The sequence below is a fragment of the Poeciliopsis prolifica genome, unplaced genomic scaffold, assembly GCF_027474105.1.
Source record: "Poeciliopsis prolifica strain line A6 unplaced genomic scaffold, Auburn_PproV2 SCAFFOLD021, whole genome shotgun sequence".
Classification (NCBI taxonomy): domain Eukaryota; kingdom Metazoa; phylum Chordata; class Actinopteri; order Cyprinodontiformes; family Poeciliidae; genus Poeciliopsis; species Poeciliopsis prolifica.
The window spans coordinates 1,955,171-1,974,392 of record NW_026562396.1 but is presented as its reverse complement, the minus strand read 5'-3'; the positions used below and the strand labels follow the sequence as shown (position 1 = coordinate 1,974,392).

Below are 19,222 nucleotides of genomic sequence, written 5' to 3'. Positions count from 1 at the left end.
TCCCCAGTTATTCATGTCACTCTAGATTAGTATATCTTTATTAGATCTGCAATGAATGAAAGTTATAGACACACACACAGCAACAGACACACTTTATTTATGTCTTATTATACAGCACTGGGTTAAACCCATTTAATTGCTCAAGCCTCGTGGGAGAGAAAATTGAAATCCAAGGTTTAATTTCATAGGTCTCTATTTTCAAGGGATTTTGTTTCACCGTCTCTAAAGCCCTTGCACTATTACTTGTCATGTAAAAAGCAATTACAATCCTTGCCGAGATGAAATGTGTCATCAGAGAATCCATTAACAATGTCCTCAGACCTCAATATTTACAGGCACCACCCTACTTTCTGTGGTATCAGTGAGTTTTGCAAGTTACGAAGGACAATTAGAAGACATTGTCATTTCTGTTTATAGTACCTTTCAGTTAAGTTATTTCATAAGGCACTAATTGAAATTAAATTAAACCTGGAAACAGTTTGCAGAATGGAAAAATTTAATATATAACTATGTAAAATCTAATTAGATCTAAAGTCCATTCATATCAATTTGATTGTTCTAGAACATTCTTATTGTGTAGTTTAATTCAGATCCAGTTATGTAGGATCTGACTCACTTCTAATCACAACATAATGCAATTATTTAATGTCAATAGGAAGAGTAACATAGTCAATAATAAGTATTTGTTTTACCTCATATTGACTTACTAGGAATTGGAGTTCAGAACTGAATTGTGAGCAATTCAAAGAACTACCTTGTTGAATGTTGTGTCAAGAACTGATCTCCAGAGTTTCAGATGAAATCAGAGCTGCAAGAGAAGGGCTTCCGTCTCTTTCTACAAAAGACACTACATCATTGTCACTTTACTAAAGGAAAACAGGAAGACGTGAGCTGTTTGGTAAATCTGAAACACTTGTGGGGAAAAAAGCAAACAAACATTTGACGAACAAAGGACCCTTTTCAACTCAAGGTTACCACGAGTAGAATGAAAATCCTCTTGACTTTTGAATGGGAAAAACAATGTTTTAAAACACCTCATTTGTGGCATGATGGTTAAGTTAGAAGTTTTGGGTATTAACAAAATACATTTTATTTGTTTAAAAAAGAAAATTGTGATCAACTGGTGGTAGATTTAATATCTGAAAATACTGAGCATTTTTGACTTTGACTTCTAAGTGACCTTGCTGGAGCGTTTATAGGGAGTAGTCGGTGGCTGGACAAATGATATAGAATGTCCTTTATTTACTGCTTATAGAAAGTTATTGATGTAATGCACATTGTGTAAGCATTAACAAATAATTTTCTCATGCATAGTTTTTATTTCATTTTCTGATAAAAATAAATAAATAAATAAAAAATAATGTTTAAGCTTGGCTAAACAAATGAAGATGCCCCATCCATCTGTGCAGATGAAAGTATAATAAATCAGTCTCAGATAGATTTGTCAATGCCAGGAACCATGTCAGCCGGGTCAGCTTGCTCTCATAAAGCACATATGAAGAGCATGCCAACTCATATCACTTGTCATAGCAGCACATTGTGCATTTCTCAAGTGTCACTTCCTGCCATTGTGGAAGGCTGACGTTTTGCAGCCTGGCATCTTGAAACAAGTGTAGTTATGACAGGGAAAGTCATGGCACATGTTAGAAAGCCAAATCCTTTTCTTGGCATTTTATTGTCATTCAAGATAGTCCAGAGTGTCAGGAGGAAATCCTGCTTCTCAGCCCGAAATGCAAGCATGGTTTTTTTTTAGCAGTATGCAGAGTGACAAGATAATACAAACAGGGGATTTGCAGCCTATTTCAGAGTTCTAATACCTACTTTAAAAAGTAAGTAAAAAGAGAGATGAAAGGAAGGCTGCAAACCAGGTTTGGTCTGCAACTTTTAGAACCCAAACTAAATCACAGAAATAGCTTATTTCAGGTCTCCCCCCTATGTCTTTCTCAAATTTAGAGATAGCTGGGTTCTGCACAATCAGCAGTTGTGTCTAATAAAGGTTAATCTTTAATTGGTAAGGTGCACTGGTTGCTTAAAGCAAAACAGTCTGTATGTTTGCATAAGTGATCCAAAGTGAAGAGCACAAGAAAAACTAGAGTCTTGCACAACTTGTTCATAATAAAATGTATCCAATGTGAACAGATCTTAAGGTTGATCAGTCCTGTCTGCAATAATTGAATCTCATGCTTAATGGATTTTATAGGTTAGTTTGTGTGTCCCAGCTCAGCTCAGCTCCGTGACAGTATGTGCATCCAGAGCAGGAGTCATCACTTGGCACCGATGAACTGCTCAGAAGTAGATTTTGGCTTATGTGAAAACTGTGTCATCTTAGCCAAACATATTTGTTTCCCAAGAGGACTTCTTGAGATTAAAAAAATGTCATGCTTGCCACAATACCTATCTTAGACTCTTTACACAATCACCTTTCAAGCAAGAAACTAATATAACTACACCATAGAAAAAATAGGTTCACACTTAATTTGAACTGAATTAAATGTTTTTCCAAGCTTTCCAATTTTCTTATTAAGACAAAGTAAAGTCAGCAATTTTACCAAAATTCTTATTAAGGTCAACTTTTCGGAAACTTTTGCAGGTAAAGTCTGTCATCTAAATAACTTGATCATCACAACTCACCAAGGCTGTTTGCTTCTCATCTTTTGGAGAAGTGTTTTGTTTAAAACTGTGATTCCAGAAAGACATGGAGAAAAGCAATTAGAAAAAAATCATAGTTCAGAAGCACAGAATATTTCAAGGAAACAATTTACTTTTTCACATTACTGACAAATCAGGGAATGTCTTAAATGATAACATTTGATCTTGGACAGCATTTTGTACATTTAAAGACCAAAATGCATAAATGTATGTTAAGCTGAGACCTTAATATACATTTATGTTAAGTTCATAAAAGTAAGAACAATTAAAATTCAAGATTTCTACAAAAAATAAATTAAATTCTGATGCACAACACAGTAAAAGAGGCAGGCAAAATGTGTTTTTTAATAAAATGTTTATTTTACCATTGTAATATTTTCTGTATACAAGAATGTGTAACAAAAGCCGAATAAGCAATCCATTTTAGTCTTTTAAAAAATGGTAAGGCATGTCTGCTTGTATAACCATCAACTTCAGTTCCCCCAAAACACTTTAAACAGCGTGCACTGAACAGCTTCAAAAAATCGTAATGTGCTCCTTAGTCATTAATTTTCGCAAGTCACAACAGTACCACACTCAGAGCATTATGTTTAGCAAAAGTGCAGCAAATGTTTCACGACAAAATGAAAAGACCTTGCATAACAAGTTGTGTTCTAAACATTTAGTAAAAAATAAATGAGAAATCCCGAATTTTTTTTTTCCTTTTTTCTCAATCGCTAAAATAATTCAAGAAGCTAATTGATTTCTTTATGGCTCATGTGTAAATGAAGACAATCACTGCATCATTTCAAAGAGTCATTTTGTATTTCTGATTAGAATATAATGTTGCAGCTTGTCAGGAGTGATAAGAATAAATACGGTAATGGAGAATAGCAACAGTTTATTGAGGGACCAGTTTCCCTAGATACAAGCAGTTTGGAAAAACAGGACCAGGCTCTAAGAAATTCTTTTCTCAATTCACTTTTTCTGTTGTGTTTTCAGCAACACCAGCACAGCCCTGCATTTTCCTCACCCATCCACAGCTCTGATGCAATCCCAGCTCTAGCAGAGGCTCTAATAGGTGCCTTCAACCTTTGCGTGGCTGCAGATGTTTACTGTGTTTCTGCGCTGTGAAAAAAACATACCTGCTGAGAGTCAAACAAAACAAGTATCTGACGCCAATCGGATGACTTTTTTGTTGTTGTCAAGAAGGGACGTTTTAAGAAAATGTACAGGAAGTTTAAGGACAATTTTTTTTTTAGCTTTTTTGAAATGCTGCTTGTGATATTTGAAATAACCTAAATTTTCAGCATCACAACACTTTTTATTTTGTAATGTGTCGTTTCAGGGTCTCACTCAAAGATACCTGCCTCAGCTATATTTTTTTGTTTATAATTTAAAATTGAATTTGTTATTGACTAAATGATATCACCATGTGAATAGTACAGATCAATGTTACTTTGATTCACCAAGCATCAATGTAATGGATTCCTATAAACCTAGTAGTGTTTCTTCCTGCTCTCCCTGGCTTAGTGAACACTGCAAAACTTTAAAACAGTGATAATAAAATAACAAAAATTTGCGCATTCCCAGCAAAACTGATCAAAAAACAATGCAGGCCTTTTCATTAGATTGTTCATCCAAACAAACAAAATGTTCCTGTTATAGTCAGGTAAAAAGAAATCGGATTTGCTATGGGCTCAACAATCAGCACACTTAAAAGATTTCCCGATGGATGTTTCTCATCACTCTGACCAAATAAAAATCCATTTGTCGGTATTTATTTTAAATAAAGAATTTCAGATTGGTTGTTGTATTACAAACGCCTAACACAGCTTGATGGTCCTTATTTCTCATCAAAGTGCAGTGCAATTTCCAGCACCGACTTCTGCATACAAACTATTTTAGAGTTTGAGAGGTGGGTCAGATCTGTTTATGTGTAAGGTTTTCAGGCTCTGTCATTGGAAGGGGCTTGCTAAGTCACCCTTATGCTGTTCACTGAAATTTCCATGAAATGTTCAGTCAATCAAACTGGGTTCACTGACCCAGTGGAAACTTTATAGGAATAACATGACCAAAGAGCTGAAGGTGGGGTCCTCTTCCTCATGCTCCAATAACATTGGTGGAGCAGATGTGGGCGCATCTTGTCCCTCTTTTTACTCCCAGTAGATTCCTAGATTACACATCTGTTGGTTAGAGAGTGCTTTATACTATCACTTCTCTCCATCTCTTAAAGCCATAAATTACTAAAACGTGTGTGTGATTCACAATCCATTTTATATTCATTCACTGACTAACCAAAAGTATGGAAGTTTTAAGAAAATTCAAAGGACATTTGATAAATACTACCATGTGTCAATATTTGAACTTGCAAATAGAAATAGCCAAAAACTCCAGCATCACAACACTCTTCAGTAGAAAACTACACATAACATTTTAGACGGAAACATATTATGTATCAGATAAACAGCGATGTGTCTTTCGGGTTTACAAAAGGGGACTGGTAACATTTATCAAACCTGCCAGTGATAAAGCATGTGATCCATGTACACAGGCCTTAGTCCTCTAAATTCAGCTGCCCATCTTTTCCTAATGGCATTACGATTGCTTCCATTACTATTTATAATTTTATTTTCACTTTTACATAGGTTTTTAGAATTATTATTTTTTTTGCCATTTTAGCACCAAAGCTGGTTATGTCCTTTCTTGAAACAAAGAACTCTTCCATCAACAACCTAAATGATACCAATTTTTTGAGTAGTATGCTTGAAATGCATACTACTATGCATTTCATAGTAGCATGCACATATAGTCACACATAAAATATAGATGGTGATCCAAAATAAAAACTATCTGAGGTGTGTAAATACCCTGCCCCCTTTTTTGTTTTTCATCTTTCAGAGAATTGGAATCTTTCTTAATTGCCCCATTTTTTATTTAAACATCTACTGAAACATTTACATTTCTTGGTATTTTACCAGTTTAATCTATTTAGTTCTCCCTCAACAAATGCTTCAGTAGCAGTTCAGTAGGAATAGGATTTCTATATTTTCTAGCACTGATTTACTTCTGGACAGTTTGACATTGAGGAGGGCCTTATGTTAATCACTGCAATATATTTCCTCAGGCCTTGGCCTGTTGCATTCTACAATTAAGGTTTACGCATCGGTGCTTTAATCATGCCATGCTGGTTTTGGTGGGAGGGTGCTATTCAGTCACCTTCTCTTAAATAGGTTTTTGCGGGGAGTGAGGTCATAGAGGTCAACTGTTGTGCGGTAGGAGCTTCCTGCGGCGCTTGGGGCTTCGGTTGTGAGTCACCAGTGCACACTGAGGACAGATCTCCCTTCTGGTGCTCTGAGTGCAATCAGTTGTGATGCTGGCGTAAACTTTGTGCTTGATGCCATTTTTTTCATTCTCATTCTGCAATACCTTTGTGTGAGGGGAAAACTTGTTTGTCCCATGCTCATCTTCCTGTGGTACAGGACACACATGGCCTCAGTGAGACACTCAGAGGAGCTGTTAATTTGTTACTGTGATGCATTTGGAGAGGTCCCTGCTGTGATAAGGGACATTTGTAATGTGGAAACAGTTTAAGTGTTTATGACCTGGCTGCTTTTGGATCCTGCAGAAACACACATGAGCATGACATTTTTCATCTTTTGTGCAACATTTTGGAACAGTTCTTCCATTGTTAATTTTAGCAGCAGGCCTGCAAAACTTTCTAAGGCTAACCTTTTCTGTATGACCGGGGGTCTCAGGCACTGTGTTTCTGGAGCGCAGGTTATTTGCTTTGCACACTAAGCCTCTACAGCCTGTTAAAGGTCAAAGCCTGTAGGAGACAGACTGAAGGGTATGTATAGTAACCCCAGTTCTTTGAGTTCTCAGAGCACTCTAACCTTGACAGTCCTCTACCTTTGGAGGTGACATTGTACATGCCATGTTAAAGTACATGACCACTTGCAAAGAGCTGCAAGGTTCCAGGGATTGCTGTTGCCGGTCAAACAAAAAACATGCGAATTTCTGCATTGTGCATAATTATATAAGAGGAATCCAGGGAAATAAATTAAATGTACGTTTTGTTGCCGTCTAAAGAGGGTAAAAAATAAATGTGTTAGTGCAGGATAATGACTCTGGAAAAAGAGAATAAATCAGGTAGTTTGACAATCTTAGCAGGCATTTGTAGTATAATGGCTTGATATTGTTGCTAAAACATTGTTGTAACGTAAAATAAAATAAAACACATATCTTTATAAAGATGTAACTTTAACCAATACCAGTAAGATTACATAAAAGTACAATCCTGTTAACTACATACTGTACCCACTTAAAGAACAATACAATCAGTTTAAATGATCTGAAAATATAAATCTTTTTTCTCTATATGATGGGTGCCTGTTGCAGCTTAATAAATAAGCCGGTACAATTATCTGTGCAAAGTAGTACCCTTAGTGCAGCACTTTAGCACTTTCGTAAAGATAATCAAATGTGCAACAACAAAGTGGCTGTAAGACCCACAGTTTTCTCAAACCACAATGATGTGGCCAAAGAGGAAACCGAGTGAACTGTTCGGGCTGTACGGTTCTGTGCAAACAAACCTAAAACGATGGAGCCTGTAAAGACAAAATTAAATCAGAATAAATAAAGAAAAGCAGAACAAAACAATGTTTTATCTGTTTACATCACACCCATGCATGCACACAGAAATTTTTTCTGATTTTGTTTGAGGGAAAGAGAACTAATAACGTAAAAACAGTGTTGTCTTCTTTTCACTTCATCACACAAAGGAAAAGAAATAAAGAGGTTTCCCTTTATCTGGAAAATCACTGATAGATCCACCATAAGATAGTTTTGTTTCCTAAACGAGAAGCATGTTTTTCGAAGCTCACTTTAGAATGATGAGAAAACACCAGATTTTCATTTTTTCAGAGATGGTAAAAGCTGGTTCACTGATGGCACCAAGCATTCTTTGGGGGACAAGCAGGATTCAGCGCTGCACTCACTTTCAACCCTACCACACCATACAGTCAATCATTCTAGACATGTTTCCGGGAGGTTCTACATGTCCAGTGAGGGAACAGCAGTATAACTTGCTGTAAGACATACTGTTACTTAACAGTATAAGAGTCAATGATTAGGCCACGTTGTATTATCTCCATTGAGTCTGTACTGCCCAGAGTGGCAGTGTGAGGGCAGCCATCACCAGGATGGTGGAGGGTCCACAGGAGAGCGACTGGCCCGCAGCAGCATCTGCAGCCCGTTCGTCACTTCTGTCGGCTCTAATCACGGGAGCTTCTGTTCCCACAAAAACGAACTCTGTCGTGCAGCCGTCAGAGCAGCCGCTGCCACTTCCTGAGCTGCTGCCCTCTTCATCTGCAGCAAGAAAATTACACTAATTTAAATGTAAACATCATAAATGGTGTATGACAGGGTCTGGCATTGTAAGTACTTTATGAATTTAAATGATTCTATTGAGACTGAACTCGGTTTCAGAAACCATGGAATAATCTTTCATGCTTTTTCTATGACACATTAGTTAATTTCACAATCTATTTTATTTTAATACTACCAAAGATTAGAAAAACTACATTTATTGTCAGTTTTAATACAGACAGATTTTGGACGGGGCTCTGAGCATTGTTCCCATCTTGTAGGCTCTACGAGATCCACAGATTCAAACATGATTGTTTCTGTCACAACAGCATTTGAGACGTACATCCTCCTAAACATGGGCCTGTCTGTCTATCATATGTTGCTTCTCCACACCTAGAGCTATTTTTTCTCTTAATAATGTCTGTCTTGCCTCAGAGATGATCTGAACATCCTCTGCCGTTGGTGACAAGTTCCAACATGAATGACAAATGAGATCTTGTTTCTGTAGTTTGTGTATCCCTGAGAGTGTTTGTGGTGTGTGTCTAAATCAAAACTACCATGCAGGGAGAGAAAGAAATGGAACAGGGCTTTTCGATTTTGTTTCAAATATAGAAAACATTATGGAGATTTCTGAGGACTTACTGGACTCTGGGAAGGCGGGGTCATTTCCAACGTAGGCATTCTTTAGCTTGTTGGTCATGACTCGTAGAGCCATGATCTGCTGCCGAATCAACGTGTCCGGTCGGGTGATATCCAAAATCACTTCTGGATTGTTCACCTGGTTGGTGAGGCCCTCCTTTACAACTTCAGGGAAATATCTGGAACCAAAGAGAAACAGGTATGTTTAATACCTGCTCAAAGGTTGTTATTAACAAGACTCATCGGGACGTGTGTTCTAATGTATGGTAAATGACTGAACATACAGGCTGTAAAAAGACAATTTATTAACTAATGTGAATGAAATTCCTGTCTCGGGTCGTTGTCATAATTGTTCCTTTTTGCTTAATGGCAGAATAATGAGCAAGAAAAATGGTAATTTTACCATTTGTTTCATCGTGTAAGATTTTAAAGTAGACTTCAGACACTGCTTCATTGTGCAACATCAGAGAAATATTAAAAGAAAGTCAAGCTATAAAGAAGATTATGGACCTTAACAAGTCCAAATCCTGGGGTACAATTTCCAGATATCTGAAGGTAAGTTGTTCACCTGGCCACATAATTACACACAATTAAAGCCATCATGCTGTGTGGGTGTTTTGCTGCAGCAGAGGCTGGTATATGTCACAAACTAGATGACATCACATGAGAAGAACATTACGGTGAAACATTAAAACGAGATCTGGCCATATCAGCAAGGTAGATAAAACTTTGAAATGGGTCTTCCACACGGACAATAAGATTTATCATTCTGAAAAACAAAATGTTACAAAGTGGCTTAAGGACAATAAAGTCAATCTCTTGGAATTATCATCACAAAACTTGGATTCCTGTCCATTTGAAAATTTGAGAACAAAGCAGTAAATATGTGAATGTGTGTGTGCGTGCGTGTGTGACTGTGTGCATTTGATGAGTTTTAGTTTGGAGTTTTACTAACACAATTGCTCCCTTTGTACTCTTGATCCTTCACAGCTGCTCCGGTTATTAATCAACCAGAATGCCTGGAGGGGTTGTCTGACTGGATGTTGTTTCCATTTCCCCACACATGCTGTTCAAATCACTTGACTCATCTTTCAGCCTTTATTCTCTGATTTAGCTAAACAAACACCTTAAGTGTCTTCAGTCATTCATAGACTTATTTTCAGCTCAAAGGAGGGCACACTTGTGACAGAACGGCCCAGGAATATTGACAGACTCAGTGGACTTGCAGATGAAAATGGCGTCTGATTCAGACGGTACACATAAAGCCAAATATTCAGTTAAGATAGCATGACCAAGAGCTCCAATCACGGCATCAAAGCACTGTCACAACACAACCCCAGTTATTTCAATAACCAGAACATGTCCAAGTACTAATAACATTCAGCTGACAGTCCACTCAAAAGTTTGCTTACTTTCCTGATCCTCACTCCTCTTTTGGGGACAAAGGTGAATCAGGGCTTTCTTTCTCAAATGTCCTTGTTGTTGATTCAGAATGAAACCACCTTTACTTTGGATACATTGTTGTTTTATCAAGCAGGAGGGCATGGGCTGAGGCTTATTTGCCCGTCAGGGCATCAAACAGTGGTCTTCTGTTGGTTTTGCTAATGAGCTAAAGGGAGTCTTTAATCTTCCTGTTAGGGGCTGGGATGTAATCAGATTTTACTACTTCTCCACCAGGGGCTAAAGCAGTGTAGTGGAGAACTGAAGAGTTCAGGACTTTAAGAGTGGATTGAGGATAGAAAAAAATAAACTACTATGAACTGGTGACCCCAGACTGTCCACAGTCATTAGATGTGTGTCTATAAACAATTTGGAGAAAAAGACAACTTAAATTTCTTGGCCCTAAGAGAGCTCAACTGCCCCTAATTATCTCTGCTCTCGAGTGCTTGACTGGGGATATTCATAAAGTATGTATTGCCATTATGTAGCAGCTGCTTTTGGGTGATCTGGGCCCGTGGTATATTTAGGTTTTTTTTTTTAAATTCTTCTTCAACAAACTCTCAGTTTTTAGGTGTACTTTATTTTTATATTCTGAAATGCCTTAAGCCTAGAAATTAATTTCATGGAAACTTTTGTGTCTACTTATGTGCATTTTCACAGTGAGTTCCAAAATTGAGAAATTTGTATAGATTTTGTCCCCTAACGCTAAATGGATCCTTCTCAGCTGGAGTGTTCCTGCAATTCATGGACCTACCCCAACAGAGGAGTCCAGACTGCAGTTAATTGCAGTGAAATTAAGCAATCAGCTCACAATCACAATCTCTCATAGAAGCTATAATTTAAAAGTGGACTGACAATAACTAAAGGGACATTCCGGTCAGGGGTTTACAGTGGTTGGCTTCCTGCAAAAGCCATGGTTTTAAGCACTAAAGGCACAGCTGAGAATTCTGTCACTGCGACATCACATTATAACCGAGTCACTCAAACCTCACAGTAAGGTGTAGCTGTAAACTTTAAATAAATATTGCCAACACAGACTTCCATATTTACTTGCCTTTTGAGGAGAGCAGAGACACATCAGCTGTATCTGCACTCTTAGTCAGCTGTTGCTATTTTAATACTTAAAATTGGTTAATGACACACAATCCTTGGGAGTTGTGTTTAAGTTCTGCCTTCGAAGAAAAATACCATGGAGAGTACTACATTTCTCAGTTTAAATATTAAACTCATTTAAGCCATTGCGTGCAATTTGTGGCCTACATTTCTATTACTTTGTGTGATCACATTCCTGGCATAGACATTATATATATATATATATATATATATATATATATATATATATATATATATATATATATATATATATATATATATATATATATATATATATATATATATATACAGAGAGAGAGAGAGAGAGAGAGAGAGAGAGAGAGAGAGAGAGAGAGAGAGAGAGAGAGAGAGAGAGAGATAACTACTCTGTTTCCTAGCTGTGGAAATCTTTTCAGGCCTCTTTATAAACCCAAATAGCTCCCTGCGCAGAATAAACAAGGTCATTACTCCCCCAGTTTAAAATGATCTTCATCACTCCCTGGGATTCTGTGGACAAACTAAATTGACTTTACTTTGGACCTCTAGACATAACCATGTTCTAGCGGATGCTCCTGTTTATCAAATAAGTGAGAGAATTCAGCTTTCTTCCCTACAGATAGCTTGAATGACTTCTGATACACAGACTTTCACTGCAACATATGCAGTGAAAGTTGTTCTTCCATCCATGATTCACAACTTATGCCTTTTTATTGAAAATAATTCCCATATAGAAACAGTCCTGGATTCTTGGATCCCTTTGGTGCAGCCGTTTACTTGAGCTGAAACATTTTTATTTTGTTCCCCATCTCCTCTCCAATCTTTGCCACAATATTATTCCCTGCCAAGCCATGACACACCAGTGAAAATCCTACTGGTGTCTAGATCTTGTGAAAAAGGTTTTTATTTCTTTTGTTTTCTGTGAAGCTTTTTTACTTACCTTGCTGCTCTGTCTGTGCCCTAGATACTCTGAAACAACTTCTTTGTGTGCCTACCTGCCTGTCTGCTCGCAAACAGCTTGAAGTGAATCGCATCTCACATTCATTGTGTGTTGTCAAATAAGCTCCTTATTTCTTTTCAGCGTTCCACAGCCAGAGGAAAGGTATTAGGAGGTTGATATTTTTTTCTGTCCTGTCTTGAGATGCAAAATCAGCAGCGTAAAAAGGGCATGGCAGCAAGCCAGAACCTCATTATAAAATAAGTTGCATTATTAGTCGCAATTAAAATGAATCTCTCGACATTCTCTGTTTGTGTTAGAATCTAAAATGGCTTTATCCCCAGAAGAAGAACCTAAACAGTGGATGAACTGAGAAATGTATGTGTTCATGGCTGGTGAGTCTGAAAAACGACTGAAATCTAACAGCATTAGATCTGTTATATTTATGCAGAGGTGTAAATCAGAAAGACCTTGTATGTATAATTAGGTTTTGTTTGATTATTTTGGACATTCTTCACAAAAGGGAACCTTTAACATGTTGGCCAAAACATAATACAATATTTTTTTCAAAGAGTGATGCACTGAAATTAATATTTCAAAAACTATCCCCAACATCTTCACTGGAGTCATGTCCCTACTTTGATTAGGTCACTTCACAACCTACAGATTGTTTTTGTGTGTTTGCTTCAGGGTGTTGCTGCCTCAGGACACAACACCATCACTCTAACTAATAATGCTTCTACTACATAAATGCTTATATGTGGTAACTCTTTCCCATAATTTCCTACTAAGTTGATCAATTTATTACTTGCATGTATGTAATCATTGATCTGTATTTAGAGAACATGGTAGCTATTTAATAAAGAATCCTTGATAGCCAGACTGGTACTTCATTATCAATTTAACAACCAGATTTAGAGCAGTGCTTAAAATGGCACTGGCACCAGCATATATCTTTTATCGCACCATCTGGTGATTTTGCTGCTTGGAAAGCATGGAAAGGATGGAGTGATTCGTGCTCCCTGCCAGGATCTCCAGTTCACTGTCGGAAAGAGCTACTTTCTGACCAATCAACTGTCAGTCTCAGGGTTACTTTACAAGCTGCTCTGGCGACAAGAGGTTTTTGAAGCTCCACAGTCCTTCGAGTATTAGAGCCTCAGAGATTATGCACAGCACAAGTTCTCCATATCACTGCTAACCATTGTAGTTTCAGAGAAACCGTTAATCTTTTAACAAAATGTGGTTATTTTAATCCCTGGCAGGCAAAATGTGATAACAGGAGAGAGGGGTGACTTTAGTTGGAGCTGTCGAGTCCTCACCTGCCCTTTGTGTGGCTGTTCCAGCACTGTTCCTCGTCAAACTCTGTCAGTTTGCCTTTGGCACAGATGTCATCTGGTAATTCGGACCAGAACCTCTTGGACTCCTTTAACTTCTCTTTGATATCAATCACCTGTCATTAACCGAAACAATGGAAAGAAAATATATTTCAATTAAAAGATGAGAATTCTAGAACCTGTACATCATTTACTTCTATTAAATAAAATTACAGATTTGACTATGGAAAGAACAAGAGTAAATGCAAATAAATTAGTACTGCTAGAGAAAAACTATCTTTATTTTGCAGTCATGCACCCAGTTTGTGTCCATGCTCCAGCCCTTCTGTTCATTTATTCCATCATAAGAGAAATTCTGATGGGCAACAGAGGTTTTTTTTTTTCTTTTTGTCCACTTCCTTCCTCATTTGGTTCATCTCTGATTCATACAAGACAGATTTGAGGCTTCAAATCTGATATTTGGAATAAGTGGTCACCACCAACTGATTCCATCTGGGCTCAACAAGACGCTTGAGAGAGTGCGCAGCAAACAGGATGGAAAGAAAGACACCACAATTGTCATCCACTGGACCATGTTTCTATGTTCTCTGTTTTCAATTGAAAAACAGTTAGGAATACAAATACAAAACTCACATTTTCATACTCATACATTTAAAACATTTAGGAAAGGAGGGGGTAAAGATAACAATTGAAATATGCCAAATAAAAATAAATATTACAATATTAATTTTGGTGTCATATTTGGTTAATGCTAATGTGAAAAGAAGCTTATAAAATGTTAGAGGATAGTTTCTTTGAGACTGAATTGATGTAAGAATGGCTTTAAAGAACATTCATCTTCTGAAAACCAGATCTGAGTCTAAAAAGAAGATGTGGAATGACCTTAAGTAAGCCATTGACAAAAGTTGTGGAATATGACTAAGAGGACTTTTAAATAAAGAAGCTAATGGATTAAAATTATTTTCCAAGAAATGTTTTAGTGACTTTTATCTACTTTTTAAGTTTAAAGCTTCATATTATTTGTCCAGCTCTGCTGAGAATGTTTTGTATAAGTTCACTGAAATGAATATATTTTGCATATAGTACAACTTTGATCATTTTATTTTTTCATACTTGAATCAAGCTTTACATAATAAGAGTTATTAAAAGAAGCACCCCTATTCTGATATACACATAAACCTTTATGAAATTACACAGTGTTGCTGTACAAAAACAGTAAATAACTGAGCCTGATAATTTAGACAGGTGGCAAATTCATCCCGTGTTTCTCTGACTGTCCCAATGTATATTTTGAAGAGAAAAACCTTTGCAGGAGGGCCTCAACCTTCTATGTCAAATTCTATTGCCTTTGGCTGTGCTGCAATTCTCCCAGTAAATTGTTTTGGACTCAGACCAATTTCAGGTACTGAATTGTTCAAAGCTCGGGTAAAGCACAGACCGAAAAGTATCAAGCCTACAGAATTTGCTGCCACACACGCACACACATACACCCACATGCACCCACATGCACGCATACATATATAGAAACATGTTGCAGAATTTGTGTGTATGGAAAAACATTATACCAGAATAAAGAAAATGCCAAAAATCTGCATCCTTCAATATAAAGTTCAGTTCAGTGGAGCTTTTAGCTTTAAGATTTTTTTGTTTCAAATTTTTTTATCCATGTAATTTTGATTACAGTGTCTTTTTTCTTGATTTTTAAAAAAGTCTTAATAAAACATTGTAGTAGAACATAAGATGATAAACTAACATTTTTAGTTTTTGCCTCTTGTTTATTACAGCCTCATTGATTGAATCCTAGCAAGTGAGTGACACAAGCTAAAGACTTTAAGCTCTCATTTCTCTTTTAGTTGGCTGAAAGACTACATAAAGTGATGGAGCTTGCTAATGTGACAGGAAGATGAATCTGCTGACACACAAGCTCAGTAACGACTGAATATGAACCTGAAGGTTAAAGAACAACAAATACTTGGTGAGTAAGATTAACCTATAATGCATAAGATCATTGTTTGCCAGAAGATGGCAAACCATGAAATCTACTTTCCTGGACTCTGAAAGACTGTTCACATCGCATGGCAACAGATCTCACAATATTGTCTTGTCTCACTATGTCTTGCAGAGAGTTATCCAGTTTGGGTCACCACACAGTTATCTGATGTAAAAACAGACATTTTCCCAAGTCCAAGTAAAATCTCTAGTTTTTCACTTCAAATCCAAGTCAAGTTATTTTTTTTTCTGACTGAAATAAATAGTTTCTCTTTTTGCTACAATTGCTATAAATTGGAAATAAAATCTGCACTATTTTATTTATGCTTAATGAAATATAATGGAGAGATTAACACTTGTTAATGCTGAATTTCAGACTGAATTATTCATGTTGTCCACTTTACGCTACCATGTACAAAGGTTGGAAGGCTGTCTTCTCCTCTCACTGTGTTTGAATGGTGTATAGGCATAACACAACAACAGTAATTTTTAATATTTTTATCGAATTAGACACATCTTTAAATTTTTGTGACCATCAAGAAAGGTACATTTAAACAAGACAAAACACACATACAGGACTTAAGTTGGGATGTTAGCCAGGCCATCTGCTGTTACAGATAAGAAATAATCCCAAATAGGCTTAAAAGGATTATAATCAGACGTATAATTTTCTTCAAGTGTTTTAGGAAGCCATAATTATAAACAGTGATGAGGATTTTCTTACTTTGCATGTTGATGGCTTCTTTCAGAACTATCAAAAAAAAAAATAGTAATTTTAATAGTTTTAAGGTCTTCTGCCCAATATTAGCATCCAAATGCAAAAAAAAAAAAAAAAAAAAAAAAACAATTTTGTGAGAAACAAAGATATTGTTGGGTAATGAATGTCCTATCTATAGTTAACACTATGTAACAAGGTTTTCATTAAATGTTTTAGTATTTTTATGTAGCATTCACATTTAATACTTATTTCAAAGGGTGCTACATTAATAAGAGAAAGTAAATTAGGTTAGCGAGTGTTGGCACCTCATTTTTTGCAAATCCACAATTTTATAACTATAATGTATGTTTGCTTATTTACAAACATAAATAAGCAAATACAATAGTATTCACTATTTGTAGTACATACTACAAATAGTGAAAACATGGCATTTTCAATTGATATGTATTTAAGCAATCTAAAAAAAAAGCATTAGTAAGAAAAGTCATCGATTCCAAATGGACTCCAAGAGTGTAACATTTAGTTCAGGGTGGTAGACTGACCGATTTCTCAGCAATATGAGAAAACAGCAGCTATTGGTTTATCTCTGTGAACCCTGAGGTAATAACCCACTCAGCAGCAACATTGTTTTCTCTTGGATACAGCTGCATGCCTGCGGTTGATTCAGTAAATCCATATACGAGGAGACTAAATGCCTCCTCTGATTTTGTTTTTAGAAGCATATACAAGCTACATAACTACTTTTTAAAATTAAATATATTTTGTATACCAAAACATTTGCAAGAGCTGGACTGATATTTTGGATTTGTAATTCATAACATCTTGAGAAATAAATTAGTGTGAATACTGACTCAGTCTATTTTAAGACTTATGCTGTTTTGCTTATGTAGTTAGTTGCTTGAAGAAACTAACAACTCCATAAAGCTCTGACCTAGCAGTCCAGACAGCGTTTTCAGTGTTTAATTTTATTTTTCTGCTAGATAAAGTAATTGGCTGCACTGTAAGTGTTATTGTAACTGTTTAGCTCTCCGCTAAAAAATCTATGTCTGTCAATAACAGTCCACTTTTTCTTTAACATAGAAAATATTCTTGGATCAGTGATTATGCATTTTTATTATTTCTGCATATGCTCTCTTTTTTCAAACTCCCAGTTGGTGACAGCAGATGACCGCTCAGCTAGGTTTCACTGGGGGATTTCCTTTGTACACATGTTCAACGTGAAGGATCGCTGCAAATCTAACATCTCCTTAGATAAAAATCAAATTGGAATGAATGTTTGGCTTTAAATTTGTCTGTAAAATCATATTAAGTTAACTCGTTTTTGGTAAAGCGCCTTAAACAATATCTGTTGAGAATTAGCACTATGTAAAAACTGAATTCAATTAAATCTTGTGGGCAAATCAACGCCAGTAAAAAAGCAAAATACCCTGTGACATGTTAGCTCACTATGATAAGAAAGTATCTTTATTCTCAGTAAAGCTGGTCATGTACAGACATGAGCTGAAAGGTCACTGGGAGAGGAAGAAGTCATAACTCCAAAGGCAGAATGAGAAGCCAAATTACTATTTGGAAATACTATTGTTACCTTCAATAGCAAATACAAATTTGTTTTTACTCTTAAGTCATTTGGACACAAAGTGTAAATTTATGGCCATATCCCTGCTTGCCATCAGCCATGAGCTTCTTGTGGATCTATCACACAATCTCTATATCATTTGGATAATTTCTTTATTTTAAACAAACCACAACACTAACTGCTTAGCAAGTGTTAGAACTGCTTTCAAAGGCCCAAAATACCTCATACATTGTGCAGCGATGCATGCAGTAATATCTGGAACTTTTCAGACAAGTGAACCCAGAATATGAGGAAAACAAGTAAATATAAATAGATAGTATGAAATCAACGTAAAGACACCCAAATGATAAAAATAACTGATAATTATGTTTATCAACTTGAATATAAACGGGAGGAAAGAACATGAACTAATTACTGCTGAAATCTGGATTTAGCTCAGAATCCTATGTGTTGTACTGGATATCTCACTGTGCACATTTAGTGAGATAACCTTTGAACTTATATAGGCTTTTCATGCACAACACTGATCAACCACTTAACACATTTACTTTAGAGAATACATTGTTGCTACTTGTTCAGGAGGAGGGATTGCTGTAGGTCACTGACTTGATTCAGTTGGTTGGATTTCTTTTTACAGAAAAGCTTTTAAAGCAATTTCATTATTAAACTGTTTGTAAGATAACTACGATCAAACAAGAGTCCATGAATTTGTTTATATGATTGAATAAATTTCTGTTTTTGTAAAGTGCTGTTAGATTATATTTATTGTGAATTTCTGCTACATAAATGAACTTTGCTGAAATTGAATTAAACACAATTAAAGAAAAAACACAGAATGTAAATTGATTAAAATAGTCCAAATGCTCAAATGTATTTGGAATAATCTTCTAATTATTGGTCTCACTAAGAATTGACAGAATATGAAGGCATTGTGATGTAAAAAATGGTTTGGTTCTGGTTTTCGGAGTCATTAGATTACACTAAACAGTTGCCATGTTGGAGAGATTCGAAGGATTGCTGGCATGGTCCCCAGGAAGAGAGGTCAGAGTAAGAGTGAGAAACAACTCCACCCACTGAACACAGTCTGCTCGACAGAAAGCTCTACAATAGGGTGAAAAGCAAGCTGTTGTTCATGAATTAAAAGATATTGTGACCAAAGATGCCTCCAGCATTTCAATAAGGTTTCTGTATATTAAGTGATATTTCTTCTTAAATACTTACAAAGGCTTAAGAGCCTCCTCTGTTTGTTTTTTCTCTGATTTTTTATTCTGTATTTCTCAGTATTTGCTTCTTCAGAGTGTTGTTGCACACCAGTAATCCCATTGTTTCACTGATTAATTTGTCAAATTATGCCATAGCAAGTTTTTATTCTCCTAATTTCCATTTTTTTCATTTATAGCTTTCAGTTAACACAATTTTTCCCTCAAAGGTTTTTATTTTACAGAATCTCAAAGGATTTTTTAATCCCTTCTTTAATAAAGATATTTTTGTCAAGGTAAGAT

The 19,222-nt window shown here is 36.2% G+C and overlaps 1 protein-coding gene across 1 annotated transcript in view; it reads right to left on the bottom strand.

Annotated features, from left to right (window-relative positions):
• Window positions 1–2,987: 2,987 nt before the first annotated feature.
• gpc6a (glypican 6a) overlaps window positions 2,988–19,222 on the bottom strand; it is a 139,702-nt gene continuing 123,467 nt past the window's right edge. The window contains exons 9-11 of the mRNA XM_055045110.1: window positions 13,423–13,553; window positions 8,641–8,816; window positions 2,988–7,998 (exon numbers count right to left, since the gene is read on the bottom strand). Of these exons, the coding sequence (XP_054901085.1) occupies window positions 7,775–7,998; window positions 8,641–8,816; window positions 13,423–13,553 (531 nt within the window). The 3' untranslated portion in view covers window positions 2,988–7,774. The remainder of the gene's footprint in view (window positions 7,999–8,640; window positions 8,817–13,422; window positions 13,554–19,222) is intronic.